This window comes from Balaenoptera acutorostrata, chromosome 1 (genome assembly GCF_949987535.1).
Source record: "Balaenoptera acutorostrata chromosome 1, mBalAcu1.1, whole genome shotgun sequence".
NCBI classification, from domain to species: domain Eukaryota; kingdom Metazoa; phylum Chordata; class Mammalia; order Artiodactyla; family Balaenopteridae; genus Balaenoptera; species Balaenoptera acutorostrata.
In genome coordinates this window covers 25209817-25223875 of record NC_080064.1, presented here as the reverse complement: position 1 = coordinate 25223875, position 14059 = coordinate 25209817, and the positions used below count along the sequence as shown (strand labels likewise).

The 14059-nt window shown below is 46.3% G+C and overlaps 1 protein-coding gene across 1 annotated transcript in view; it reads right to left on the bottom strand.

The window, feature by feature from the left end:
* Positions 1 to 11343: 11343 nt before the first annotated feature.
* LOC103002256 (antizyme inhibitor 2-like) overlaps positions 11344 to 14059 on the bottom strand; it is a 51508-nt gene continuing 48792 nt past the window's right edge. The window contains 4 exon segments of the mRNA XM_057545064.1: positions 11344 to 11368; positions 12206 to 12423; positions 13299 to 13336; positions 13339 to 13398. Of these exon segments, the coding sequence (XP_057401047.1) occupies positions 11344 to 11368; positions 12206 to 12423; positions 13299 to 13336; positions 13339 to 13398 (341 nt within the window).

The window sequence follows — 14059 nt, the reverse complement described above, 5'->3', positions numbered from 1 at the left end:
GGCATGCGGGATCTTCCTGGACCAGGGATTGAACCCATGTCTCCTGCACTGACAGGTGGATTCTTAATCACTGCGCCACCAGGGAAGTCCCAGGACTTACTGGATATATTTAACAACAATGACAATAACAACAAAAGGGTACAGCAGAAAGACAAAAGACAGGATTAACAAACTTGAAGACAGTTCAACAGAAAATATCCAAGCTGAAACAGAGAAAAATATAGCAGGAACAGAGCATAATGAGTTCTAACATTTGTGTAATTAGAATCCCAGAAGGGGAGAAAAGAGATTTGGGACAGAAGCAATATTTGAGGATTACTTCAGATGACTTACAATTTTCCAAAACTGTTGAAAGGTATCAACCCACAAATTCAAGAAGCTTAGTAAAACCCAAACAGGTTTCACTAAAGAAAACCACACTTAGACATATCATTGTCAACAGCTGAAAACTGAGACAAAGAGAAAATCTTAAAAGCAGCTAGATAAAGGAAGACACATTATCTTTAAAGCAACAGTAATAAGACTGATGCCTACATTTCAACAGAAACTATAAATCCAGAAGAAAATGGAATGACATTTTAAAAGGTCAGAAATGAAAGCAAAAACCAAAAAACAAAAGAAACCAACCCTGCTAATTTAGAATTCTATACAGAGGAGGGACAATCTTTTAAGAATTAAGGTGAAACAAAGACATTTTTGTACAAAGAAAAGTTGAGAAAATCTATTGCTGGCCAACCTATACCACAAGAAACATTAAAGGAAATTCTTCAGGCTGAAGTAAAATGATCCCAGATGAAAGCACAGACCTTCAGAGAGTAATACAGGGCACTGGCAAGGACAAATGTGTGGGTAAACATTAAAAGTTGACAAGTAAAACAATAATAGAAATGTCTTGTAGGGTTTATAACATATATAGAAGTAAAATATAATAAAGAAATAAAGTATAATAGCACAAAAGGTGGAAGGGAGTGAAAGGAGCTGAACTGTTGTAAGGTTCTTACACTGTTAAAACAGTGGTAAACATATTAATTTAATACTACAATGAGTCTGTAATACTATGATATGGACTGAATGTTTGTGTCTCTCCCTCCCCACCCCACCCCCCCATTCATACACTGAAACTCTAATCTCCAGGGTGATGGTATTTGGAGATGGGGCCTTTAGGAATTAATTAGGTTATGAGATTAGAGTCCTCATGGGATTAGTGCCCTTATAAGAAGAGGGGCGGGATTCCCTGGTGGTGCAGTGGTTAAAAATCTGCCTGCCAATGCAGGGGACACGGGTTGGAGCCCTGGTCTGGGAAGTCCCCACATGCCATGGAGCAATGAAGCCCGTGCGCCAAAACTACTGAGCCTGCGCTCTAGAGCCCACAAGCCACAACTACTGAAGCCTGTGTGCCTAGAGCCCATGCTCCGCAACAAGAGAAGCCACTGCAATGAGAAGCCTGCGCACTGCAACGAAGAGTAGCCCCTGCTCACCACAAGTAGAGAAAGCCTGCGTGCAGCAATGAAGACCTAACGCAGCCAAAAATAAATAAATAAAATTAATTAATTAATTAAAAAAAAAAAAAGAGGGGCAAGAGAGCTTGCTTCCTCTCTCTGCCATGCTAGGGCACAGCAAGAAGACAGCTGTCTGCAAACCAGGAAGAGGACTCTCACCAGAACCCAATCATGCTGGTGCCCTGATTTTGGACTTTCCAGCCACCCAAGCTGTGAGAAATAAATTTCTGTTGTTTAAGCCAATCAGTTTATGGTATTTTGTTATAGCAGCTTGAACTAAGACATACAGTAATAGGTCTAAGATGCATATTTAAATCTCTATAGTAACTACTGGAAGAATTTTATTAAAATGTATAACTAGAACCTAATAAAGGAAAATAATGAAATAATAAAAACGACTTGATTATCCAAAAGAAGAAAACAGTGGGTGAATAAAAGAACAAAGAACAGGTGAGACAGAAAAACAAATAGAAATAGTAGACCTAAATCCAACGCTATCAGTAATTGCATTAGATATACATGGTTGAAACAAACTGATTAAAAGACAGATATCATTAAAATGGATTTTTTAAAGCCCAATTATATTCATTTATAAGAAACACTTTAAAAATATAAAAACACAGAAACAAAAGGATGAAAAAAGGTATACCATTCAAACTACTTTAAAAAAAACTAGTGTCACTATAATAATACCAGATAAAATAAGCTTAAGACAGAAATTATTACTAGAAATAAAGGCAGATGTTTTATAACAATAAAAGTCCAATTCAACGGGAAGATGTTATAATTCTAAACTTGTATGCACCAAGTAACACAGCTTAAAAATACATAAAGCAAAAGTTGTTGAGACTAAAAGAGAAATAGACAAACATACCACCACAGCTGGAGATTTTAACACACTTTTTTCAGAAACTCAAACAAACAACAAAATCAGTAAAGGTATAGATGATTCGGACAAAGTAGTCAACCAGTTTGACTCAATTGACACATATAGAATATATACGCAGAACACGTTTCATAAAAGAAGATATACAAATGGCCAATAAGCACATGAAAAGGTGTTCGACATCATTGGTTGTTAGGAAACTCTAAACTGAATCCACAATGAAATAACATTTCATACCACTAGAATGGCTAAAATAAGATTCACATACTAAATCTTGGTGAGGATTTAGAGCAACTAGAGCTTTCATACATTGCTGATATGAGTGTAAATAAGTACACCATCTGAGAAGACTAACAGCTTCTTAGAAAGTTAAACATTTTTCTGCCTTACAAACTAGCAATTCTACTCCTAGGTATTTACCCCAGATATCGGGGCTGATTTCAGATCTGGGGTGGGAAATGTACAAGATGAGAAAGTGAAAACATAGTCATGAGCCCCTGATGATGAACACATCACCTATAAAAGTAGGCTTGTCAGAAAAAGAAAAAGAAATATGAATCTGATTAAGTCTCTGGATCCAATTACCAATTAACAGGAAATTCAGAGAAGAGAGGAATATGCTACCTTCACCATGGGGATGCAATTAGCAAAGACTGTGGGAAACTCTGTAAGACAAATGATCTGGTTTCATTAGCAAATGAATCACAAGAAGAAAAAAAAAAGATGGAAAGAGAACCAAGGATTAAACAAAATTTAATGACATTAAAATAAGCAAAAAACAGGCAAAGTGAAAGTCAGGCTGCTGGTTGCTCTTGGGGGTGGAGGTGGGAAACTGTTATTAGGGAGGGGGGCATCCAGAGAGTTTCTGGGGTGGGGGGCAAGGATTTGCCTTCAGACAGGGGTGGTGGTTATAGGGGAGTTTGCCTAATTATGGTTCACTAATCTGTATCTTTGTTTTATGTGGCTTCTGTATTCATGTTGTATTTCACCATAAAAAGGATTTAAAGAAATCATTCAGAAGATGTGGATGCAGATTTTTAGGCTTCAACTCCCAGAGATTCTAAATCTCTGAATGAAGCTACCTAAACCACCACTTATTAGAAACTGCCAGATGTTTTTATGTAACCACTGTCCCAAGATGCATTTTGAAAAACATTGGTGAAGGAATTGGGGGGCCAGGGATGGATTTCACAGCCAAATGACAGGCTGAGTTTTTGCCTTAGAAAGATCCCTGTGCAGCGTGGAGGATGGGCTGGAGGAGTCTGGAGTCTGACTCACAAGGTCGGAAGAGATGACAAAGGTCTGGCGATCAGAGCAGTGGCCTTGGGGATGGGATGGGATGCAGAGTCGAGAGATGTTACAGAAGTAAAATTTCAAAGAGCATTTCCAAATTCCCAACAGATATTCTTTGGGATTTGGGTATGTCAGAATCCCAGGAAATTCTCAGGAATTCCTGAAATCATACATTATTCTGTATTTTCCCCAACACTTTATGGGTTTTGGAAAAATAATAATTGACCATAATAATAAACCAGTGAAAATTTTTCTGTAAGAGGGTTATACTAAACATTTCAGAGTTTTTCTGTTTAAAAAATCAGGATTATAGATGCATGGTTTATTATTATTATGAGCCATTATATGACAGGATGGTATATAGTAATCCCCCCCCCCCCACATATCCATGGTTTTGCTTTCCACAGTTTCAGTTACCCACAGTCAACCATGGTCCAAAAATATTAAATGGAAAATTCCAGAAACAATTCATAAGTTTTAAATTGAGCGCCATTCTGAGTAGCATGATGAAATCTCTAGCTGTCCCACTCCATCCCACAGGAAACGTGAATCATCCCTTTGTCAGTATAATCCTGCCCATGAGTCATTCAGTATCCATCAGTTATCAGATTGACTATAGTGGTATCTTGGTGCTTGTGTTCAAATAACCCTTATTTTTACTTAATAAGGGCCACAAAGCCCAAGAGTAGGGATGCTGGCAATTCAGATATGCCAAACAGAAGCCGTAAAGTCCTTCCTTTAAGTGAGGTCCTAAACTTATAGGGAACAAAAAAATGCTGAGGTTGCTAAGATCTATGGTAAGAATAAATTTTCTATCCCTGAAATTGTGAAGAAGAAAAAAGAAATTCATGCTAGTTTGGATGTCACACCTCAAAGTGCAAAAGTTATGACCACAATGCAAGATAAGTGCTTAGTTAAGATGGAAAAGTCATGAAATTTGAGCAATAAGATATTTTGAGAAAGACCACATTCACATAACTTTCATTACAGTATGTTATTATAATTGTTCTATTTAGTTGGTGTTAATCTACTGTGCCTACTTTATAAATTAAACTTTATCATAGGTATGTATGGATAGGGAAAAACATAGTACATACAGGGCTCAGTACTCTCCGCAATTTCAGGCATCCACTGGGGGTCTAGGAACATATTGCCCTTGGATAAGGGGGGACTACTGTATTTCAGTAACATGTAACAATGACCTCTACCTCATATAGACACTTGATCATTAAAAAAATTAGGGACTTCCATGGTGGCGCAGTGGTTAAGAATCCGCCTGCCAATGCAGGGAACGTGGGTTCGATCCCTGGTCCAGGAAGATCCCACATGCCGCGGAGCAACTAAGCCCCTGCGCTACAACTACTGAGTCCGCGTACCACAACTACTGAAGCCTGCGCACTTTAGGGCCTGCACGCTGCAACTACTGATCTCGCACGCCTAGAGCCCGTGCTCCGCAACAAGAGAAGCCACCGCAATGAGAAGCCCGCGCACCACAACGAAGAGTAGCCCCTGCTCACTGCAACTAGAGAAAGCCGACGCACAGCAACGAAGACCCAATGCAGCCAAAAATAAATGAGATATTTTTAAAAATTAAAAAGGGGAAACATTAACTTAACGTAAATGCCAAATAAAACTCATTTTAAAAATTGAGTGATATCATAAATGCTTACTACTTAAAAGAGTCTTAAATTGAAAATTTAAAACACAAAGTATTAATTGCCCTTGATCTTTTGTTTTTATGATAAATATTTCTGGTGTGGAGGAACTGATTTCATTTTGCACTGATGCTGGTGGAATTGAGTGTGTTCAAACATCTCCAAGTTGGGTATTAGGTACATGTTACTTCATATGGCTTTCCTCTTTTTAGTAATGAACAATTTTGCTTTACAGAGAACTATAGCCTAGAGCAAACACTCAAACACTGGAAAATACCAGCTAACATAATTGGGTAGTATTCGAGTAACATGGTGAAATTACCAAATTAGGGACTTGTTTTGCTTCCAAAACTTATTATTTCTTGGAACACCACTCATAGGATTTGAATAAAGCTTACTCATATTACATATATAAACTTATAAATATTCATTTTCTTTGCAAGAATGGCTCACAAATTAGCAGCTAACAGGTCCACAAACACATGCTTATAACACGGCAACAGCTACGAGCAAGACTGATTACATCTCCACCAATTCTCCTCTACATGCTCCTGTCCCAGAGCCCAGAAATGTCAACCTTGACCTTTGACTCCACATGCCAGTATTTCCTGCTCTAGCTTTTGTCATGTCAGTGGCTTCCTTCAAACCGGAAACTTCTCTATGTTGATTGTTTAGCTTTAATTTTCACAGGAGAATAATCATAGCTTTTCCTACCACCAGAGGTTGGTATCATACAAACCAAGAGAAGAGAGAGTTTCCAGGAGACAGTGGTCAGCTGTGTGAGTGAGATGGGTGCTGATCAAGGCTGTGGACTGATTGAGTGAAGGTCAATGGCATGACCCTCCTTCTAGAAAGTTCTGCTCCCACTTCTACTCGTTCTACAGAGACAGCTGTGGGCTGGGGTGTTGGTGGGCTCCACCCGTTCACACCTTTCACAGCCTCAGAACCTTTGCAGTGCTGTTCCCTCTTCCTGGAGCATCTTTCCCCAACCCTCCCAGTCATCTGGTCTCTCCTCTAAATGTCACCTCCCACCACCCTCTCTAATTCCAGTCACTCTAATTCCTTCACATCACCCATCACAATCTAGCATTATCTGGTTTATTTACCTGATTGGTACCTGTCCTCCCCGCCCCCCCCCCCATGGAATGTCAGCTCTACAACAGCAATGATCTCTGCCGAATCCCAGTGCCTAGAACAGTGTCTGGCACAGAGGTGTTCAATGAATATTTATTGAATGAATGAGCAACTGAGTGGATGGAGTAGGCGGGTGCAGAGGGCTTTTTAAAGTCATCTTTCTGGACTTCTCTCTCCTCATTTGTCAAAGGGGGAAGAGAACTCCTCTGCAGCCCTTTTCAACAAGGCATTTTTGGACCCAGACACTGAATCAATCCTTAGCTGAGCAAATGCGACGCAGGTTCTGCTTGGATGCAATACTGATAGTGGCCAGTGGGTGGCAGCAAGTCACTATGGTTGAACCATGACAAAGCCTGGGCCACTGCACGGAACACCTGAAGTTCAACCTCCCAACAGCCAAGCTTGGTTTTTTTCACCATCTGGGTGAAAGCAAGAATTTCCTTCTCTCTCTCTTTCTCTTTTTTTTTTATACAGCAGGCTCTTATTAGTCATCCATTTTATACATATTAGTGTATACATGTCAATCCCAAACTCCCAATTCATTCCCCCACCACCACTTTCCCCCCTTGGTGTCCATACGTTTGTTCTCTACATCTGGGTCTCTATTTCTGTACCCTTTTTCCAGACTCCACATATATGTGCTAATATACGATATTTGTTTTTCTCTTTCTGACTTACTTCACTCTGTATAACAGTCTCTAGGTCCATCCATGTCTCTACTAATGACCCAATTTCGTTCCTTTTTAAGGCTGAGTAATACTCCATTGTATATATGTACCACATCTTCTTTATCCACTCGTCTGTCAGTGGACATTTAGGTTGCTTCCATAACCTGGCTATTGTAAATAGTGCTGCAATGAACATTGGGGTGCATGTATCTTTTTGAATTATAGTTTTCTCTGGGTATATGCCCAGTAGTGGGATTGCTGGATCATATGGTAATACTATTTTTAGATTTAAGGAACCTCCATACTGTTCTCCATAGTGGCTGTGTCAATTTACATTCCCACCAACAGGGCAAGAGGGTTCCCTTTTCTCCACACCCTCTCCAGCACTTATTGTTTGTAGATTTTCTGATGATGCCCATTCTAACCAGTGTGAGGTGATACCTCATTGTAGTTTTGATTTGCATTTCTCTAACAGTGATGTTGAGCAGCTTTTCATGTGCCTCTGAAAGCAAGACTTTCTTTAACACAGTGTGCATACCCCTGCTGCCCTAAAGGGAGAAGACTGAACTACGTTTGAAGTCAAATCCCAGCTCTGCCACTTACTGGCGAGGCGACCGCAGGGTTTGCTTCTCTAACGTGGGGGCATTATAAGCTCACTGGGTCATTATGAGTCTCCAGCAGGTAAAGGCTGTGGAAGGACAGCATGTGCGCTCAGGAAAAGGCTCTGAGGACTGCGTGTGGAGCCTGGACCTGCAGAGACCCCCAGGAGCACCTCATTCTCCAAGCTGTCTCCCCCTCCCCCTCCCCACCCCACCCCCCATTCTGCACCCGCACCCGTAGCACAGGTGCCCACGTGGCTGAGGACAAAACACACCGGATGACAGGCTTCATTCTAAATGGATCGCCACAAACCTCGAGTGGGCACCTGTGCTGGCAATCCCACCCATTTCATTGGTCCATTCACCCTTCCACGCGTGTTGTGACGTTTCTACTCAGCCCTCTCCTAAAAACACCAGGACCCTCTCCTGCCTCCTTGCTCTCCACCGTGATTTTGCTTCTTACTCCGCTAAGAAAGAAACAATCAGTAGAGAGCTCTGCGTTCTCCCAGCGACCTGCCTGTCCCCGCGGAGGTGCGGCACGAGCTCCCATCTTGGCGCACCTTCCCCCAGCCCCCGCCCCCAGGAGCGGGGGAAGGCCAGCGCCTTCCACCCACCCAAGGATTTTGCTCTGCCGCTGTCGCTTCTCTCTTCTGCATCTTATCTTCCCCTCTGTCGGTCATCACTGTGAGCCTACAAACAAGCCATAATATCTCTCATCTTAAAACAAACCCTCCTTGACTCTACGGGGCGCCTCTTCCAGCTACCCTCCCATTTCCTGTTCCCCTTACAACACAACTAAGTCCCCAGAAGAGGTGACCACGCCCCACCCTCTCCACCGTCCTCTCTGGACTCCACTTCCACCAACCTTCCTTGGCTTTGAAACCCGCTGGTTAAAATCACCAATGACCTCCGTTTTCCCGATGCCGTTCTCAGCCCTCACCTCACCCACCTCTGGGCAGTATTTGACACAGCTGAGGGCTCCCACCTTCTTGGAATGTTTCTCCTCTCAGTTCCCGTGCCTTGTGTCCTCTCTCTATGCTCACTTCCTGGCTGGGCTGGGCGGCCCCAGGAATGCAAAGTCCATCCAGTGTGGACCATGCCCCATCCACGTTCATATCTGCCATCCTGACCTCTGCCCTGAAATCCAATGCTTGTACCTGACTCCATTTGGAGGTTGAATAGGCTTCTCAAACCTGACCTTTCCAAAATTGAACTCTCCATTTTAACCCCTCCTAACCTGTTTCTCCTCCCCTGCATCTCCCTTTGTGTACTGGCAGCTTCAGCTCAAAGCCCTGGAGTTGTCCTTGACTCTTTTCTTTGCCTCTTACCCCACATCTGACCCCTCAGAAAATTCTCTCAACTTGACCTTTGCAGCCTGTGCTGAACCTGGCACCTCTCACCACCCGTACTGTGACCACCGTCATTTCCCAGGACCAGCAGGAGCCCCTCAAGTTCTCTCTGCATCCTCTTACCGCATTTACCTGCTCAAACCAGCCAGGGCCTCCCCTTCCCCCTTCCCCGCCTTCCCCTGCCTCAGAACAAAGTTAAATCCCTGACTTATCTGAGGCTTGACAAGATCAGCCCCTGACCCTCCTCCTGCCTCTTTTCCCAACACCTCCCCTCACTCACTGCTCACCCACACAGGGCTTCTTGCCTTTGGGGAAACACTCTCCATCCCTGGCTTTGGACTTGCTGCTTCCAGTGCCTGGAACTCTCTGACTCAGCTAACCACACGGTCCCTTCAGGTCTCTGCTCACCTGCTTGCTACATCCTCAGAGAGGCCTCCCAGGCCCCCCTCTACCTAAAATAGCACTGTCTTCTATCACTCACTGGCCCCTTGCTTGTTTTATTTTTCTTCACAGCACCTATTGCTTCCACTTCATTTTATCATTGATTTATGTGTTTGCTTATTCTCATTTTCCAACTGGAAGTTTAGCTCCATGAGCTTGGATTTTTGTCCATCTTGTTCATCATGTGTCACCTGTGCCAGACACAGTCTAGGCCCTCGCATTTTATTTTATGGATGGACGGATGGATGGATCAATTGATGGATCAGTGGTGAATGGATGGGTGGACGGATAGATGGATGGCTGGATAGATGGGTGGATTGATGGACAGATGGGTGGATGGATGGATGAATATCCACAATGACACAGTACAGCACCCAGAGAGCAAAACACAAAACACACCAACATCTCTTGCATCTGAATACAACTTTATTTTTCCCTAAAGCGCACTCATATTTGTACTTCCAGACATCTCTGGGGAGGTAAGGGTAGACATTTCCACTCCCAATTTTCAGGCTCTTGGAGGAGACAAGTGGATAACACATAATCCAAAGGCTGTCTGAATCCTCCGGCTTCCTTGGGTGGCATGTGCAGATACCCTTCCCTTCTCCTCAGATGTCTGAAGGGGAAATCTCTGTAGCCCAAGGATGCTGGAAGATTCCTCTGGTCTTGGCTGGGAAGGCAGCAGCAAGGTTGGTAAGGCTGATTCTGGTGGATGGGGAGGACTCTTTGCAGAAGCTGGAGATCAGAGAATGTCTTGTCTTATCAGGCGAAGCTTAAAAAAGGACACAGGACACAGGAGGTGGGTGACTTTGGCCTCTGGGGCCCTCTCTCCCCTTCCCTCGCTGCAGCAAGGTGACTGGCCATCCCGATGTGTCCCGACCCCTACCTCTGTCATCATCCTTCCCTGTAGGATACATTGTCTTTTTGAGCTCACAACTCCCCAAATGTTGTTGTTTTTAAAGTTTTAGTGTGCCCAGGGGACGTGTAGTAGCATCTGCCCTGCTTCGGAGTTGGCTGTATCCACACCTTGTCCATCCAACCTCCCAACCTGGGCGTTTCTTAAGGCCAAGGTCAGGTCTGAGGCACCCACATGGCCCATTAGCTGTGGGGCCAGATGCTGTATGCATGCTCCCTGAGGGTGGCCAGACCGTGGGGGCAGGGGTGGTCTCTGAGCAGGCCAGGGCCAGGATCAGGGCAGCCAGAGGCAGGTGAACATGAACTGACCTTGAATGAGGATTTGCATTATCTGGCTTAATCCTCTCAACAGACCTGCAAGGGGAATGCTAATCTCACCCTCACTTCACAGATGGGGAAACTGAGGCTCTGACCACACTGCCAGGATGTGGTGGAGCCTGGATTCCCTCCAGACCTGTCTGACTCCAATGCCCCTGCTCTCTCCACTAGGGTGGGTGCCTATGGTTCACGTAAACCTTTCTGGAACAACGCAGGGGTCACTAACTGGAGGAAAGGAAGGACCAAAGCGTCGCAAGGTGCTGGTCAATGCAGGTTGCCTCACATTCCAGGGCATGGTGTCCAGGGGCCACTCTTGTAACAGCGCAGGTTCCTCTCCCTGCCCCACCCCAGGGTCTAGGGGCTTAGGAGCAGGGAGGGCAGGATCAGCCTTCCGGAAGAGCTAACCTAGACTTCAGGCCCACTTAGGGAGAAGACAGTTTTGAACCTTAGATTGCCGCACCATTTCAGAGGCACCCAAACCTCTGTTTCCTCCACGCTCCTCCTCCCCCCAGATCCCTGCCCCCAAGCATCCCCATGTGGGCGCACCGAGGTGTCTGAAGCCCCTCCATTCTGGCCTTGTCTCAGCCTACAGTGCGGTCTCCTGCAGGCTCCTGTGGAAGGAATGTGCGAGTAAAGTGGTGTTCTAGGGCTTCCCTGGTGGCGCAGTGGTTGAGAATCTGCCTGCTAATGCAGGGGACATGGGTTCGAGCCCTGGTCTGGGAAGATCCCGCGTGCCGCGGAGCAACTAGGCCCATGAGCCACAATTACTGAGCCTGCACGTCCGGAGCCTGTGCTCCGCAACAAGAGAGGCCAAGATAGTGAGAGGCCCGCGCACCGCGATGAAGAGTGGCCCCCGCTTGCCGCAACTGGGGAAGGCCCTCGCACAGAGGCGAAGACCCAACACAGTCATAAATAAATAAATAAACAAATACTTTAAAAAAAAAAAAAAAAAAAAGGGTGTTCTAGGGCCTCCTCTACTACATAGGAAGCAAACCCTAGGTTGGGCCCAGAGGGGATCCTGGGGTGGGGCTGTGAGGGAGCCTGGAGCTGGTGGGGAAGGGACACCTGAGGAGGGAACCCGGGGGGCAGCTGCAGATAGTCAGAGCCGAGCGGGGTGGGGGGACCTCAGCCATGGGGCTGAGGGTCATCTGGGGACACAGGGCTGCCTGATTCTGCCCACAAAGGCATCTATGCATCAGGGCTGTCAGAACTGCCCAGGTGGTCTACCTTGGACTTACTTGTGGAGAGGCTGTAACAGGGTCAACCCCAAAGGCAGAGGCCAGTGTCAAAGGTCAGCCAGACATCTTGGGCTTTGCTGGGGCCAGTTGGGGGAGTAGGGTATTTCCGGGGCCTGGGACCCCAGAGCTCAGCCACCAGCTCCCCTTGCCAAGTTCAGATCCTGGTGAGAGCCCCTCACTGCCCAGCCCCTTTCCACCTCCCCCAGACACCTGAGCTCGGGTCCCACAGCGCAGCAGATGGAGGGGAGAGGGAAGCCATTGAAGGTGGAGCTCATGGCGGACGTGTAGGCGCCCATGGAGGGGAAGACCAGCCGGTCGCCCACGTCCAGCTCGGGCAGCTACACCTCCTTCAAGAAGAGCTTGTCAAAGGCATTGCACATGGGGCTGTAGAGGGTGCAAGAGAAGAGGAGCAGCTTGGGGCGGAGGTCCTGCAGGGACACGGTGGTGGGGGGGGTGGAATCAGAGAAGGAAGATGCCTCCCCCTTCACTCCCCAGCCTGCAGGGCATGCCCCCAGGGCACCAGAGGGAAGATATCAGCAAGGACTCTGTCATTCACCCACTCTGACCAATTCCTGAGTGGTCCCTATGTGCCAGGCACTGTTCTTGACCCTGCCTTCATGGAGCTTATGCTCTAGAGACATACTCCTGCCCTGCCAATTCACAAGTGCAGACACAGATGGGACCTCAGTATTCCCATTTATAAAGTGGGAAGATTTTATTTAATAATCACTCAAAATACCGGGCCTCAAACCTGGCTGCACTGCAAACGCCTGAGGAGTTTTAACAAAGGATCGTGTCAGGGTCCCAACCAATGAGAAGTTCCGATATCAATGGTCTGTGGCATGGTCTGGGCATAGGGGCGTTTTAAAGTTTCCCAGATGACTCTAATGTGAAGCAAAGTTTGAGAATCTCTACTTCCTAAGTCTCCTGCATCTCCAAGATTCAAGGACTCTGGAACCACAAACATAGCGACACAGAGAAATGCACAGGGAAACACAAACAGCCAAACAGCTACACACACACCCCTCCACAGACCCATGGACCTGGACACCCACCTTCCTGCGCAGGTGTAAATCGACAGGCCCACACAGAGAAAGGCACACACACAGAAGTGCACCTGCCAATACACGTAGACACACGTACACATCCTGGTACACGCACGAGGTGTGACAATCTGTCAAGCCACCGATAACCTGAGATCTTTCGCCTTTCCCCCTGGCAGCAGGGAGCCCTGCCCAAAGAGGGCTGGACTAGGGGGTCTCAGAGTCTGGGAGGTGCCAGAGCCGCAAAAAGTTCTCCTTACCTTCACCACAATGGGCATCCTGGGTTCAGGCTCCCTGGGAAAATGCAGAATGTGCCGTAGTGGCCGTTGTTGAGATAGAACAGCAGCTTCCAGTAACCTCCTGAGAGCGGGTAGATGGCAGGACCGAGCTGTGCTCAGCCAGGTCTCACCGCTGACCCTCAACACCCGAGCCCAACACCCTTGGGGGAGGCCTGACCCTCTGACCGGCGCTGGATAACCCCTGTTCCCTGCTCCAGGAGTCTTCTCTGAACCCATGCATGGTTGGGGCCTGTCCTCTGCTCTCCCACTGCCCCTCTGCTCCCCGCATCGGAGTGCTGCCCCTCCTCCTCCTCTCCTCATAAGAATAATCTAACTAACATATCATGATGTATAGCCCAGGCATTGTTCTAAGCTCTCTACATGTATTAAGCTATTTAACTTGTAACTACACTCTGAGTAGGTACAATGAGCCCTGGTTTACAGTTGAGAATACTGAGTCTCGTCAGAAGTCACACAGGAGACTGTGGCAGGTCTGGGATTTGTCCCCAGGTCACAGGTCTCAGGCACTCTGCCCTCACCTTAGACCAGGTTCCCTGAGCCCCTGCTGCATGAGTCAAAACTGGGGGCAAACGGCCTCTCCATGACATAATTCCATCATGGTTGCTCCGCAGTGATGTGCTAATTTGTCAATTTCCTTCCTCAAAGGGGTGCCTGTAGAAATCCCATTTTCCTGATGCTCTGGCATCTGGGGCCTTGCTGACCATGGAGAGACTGCTCCTCCC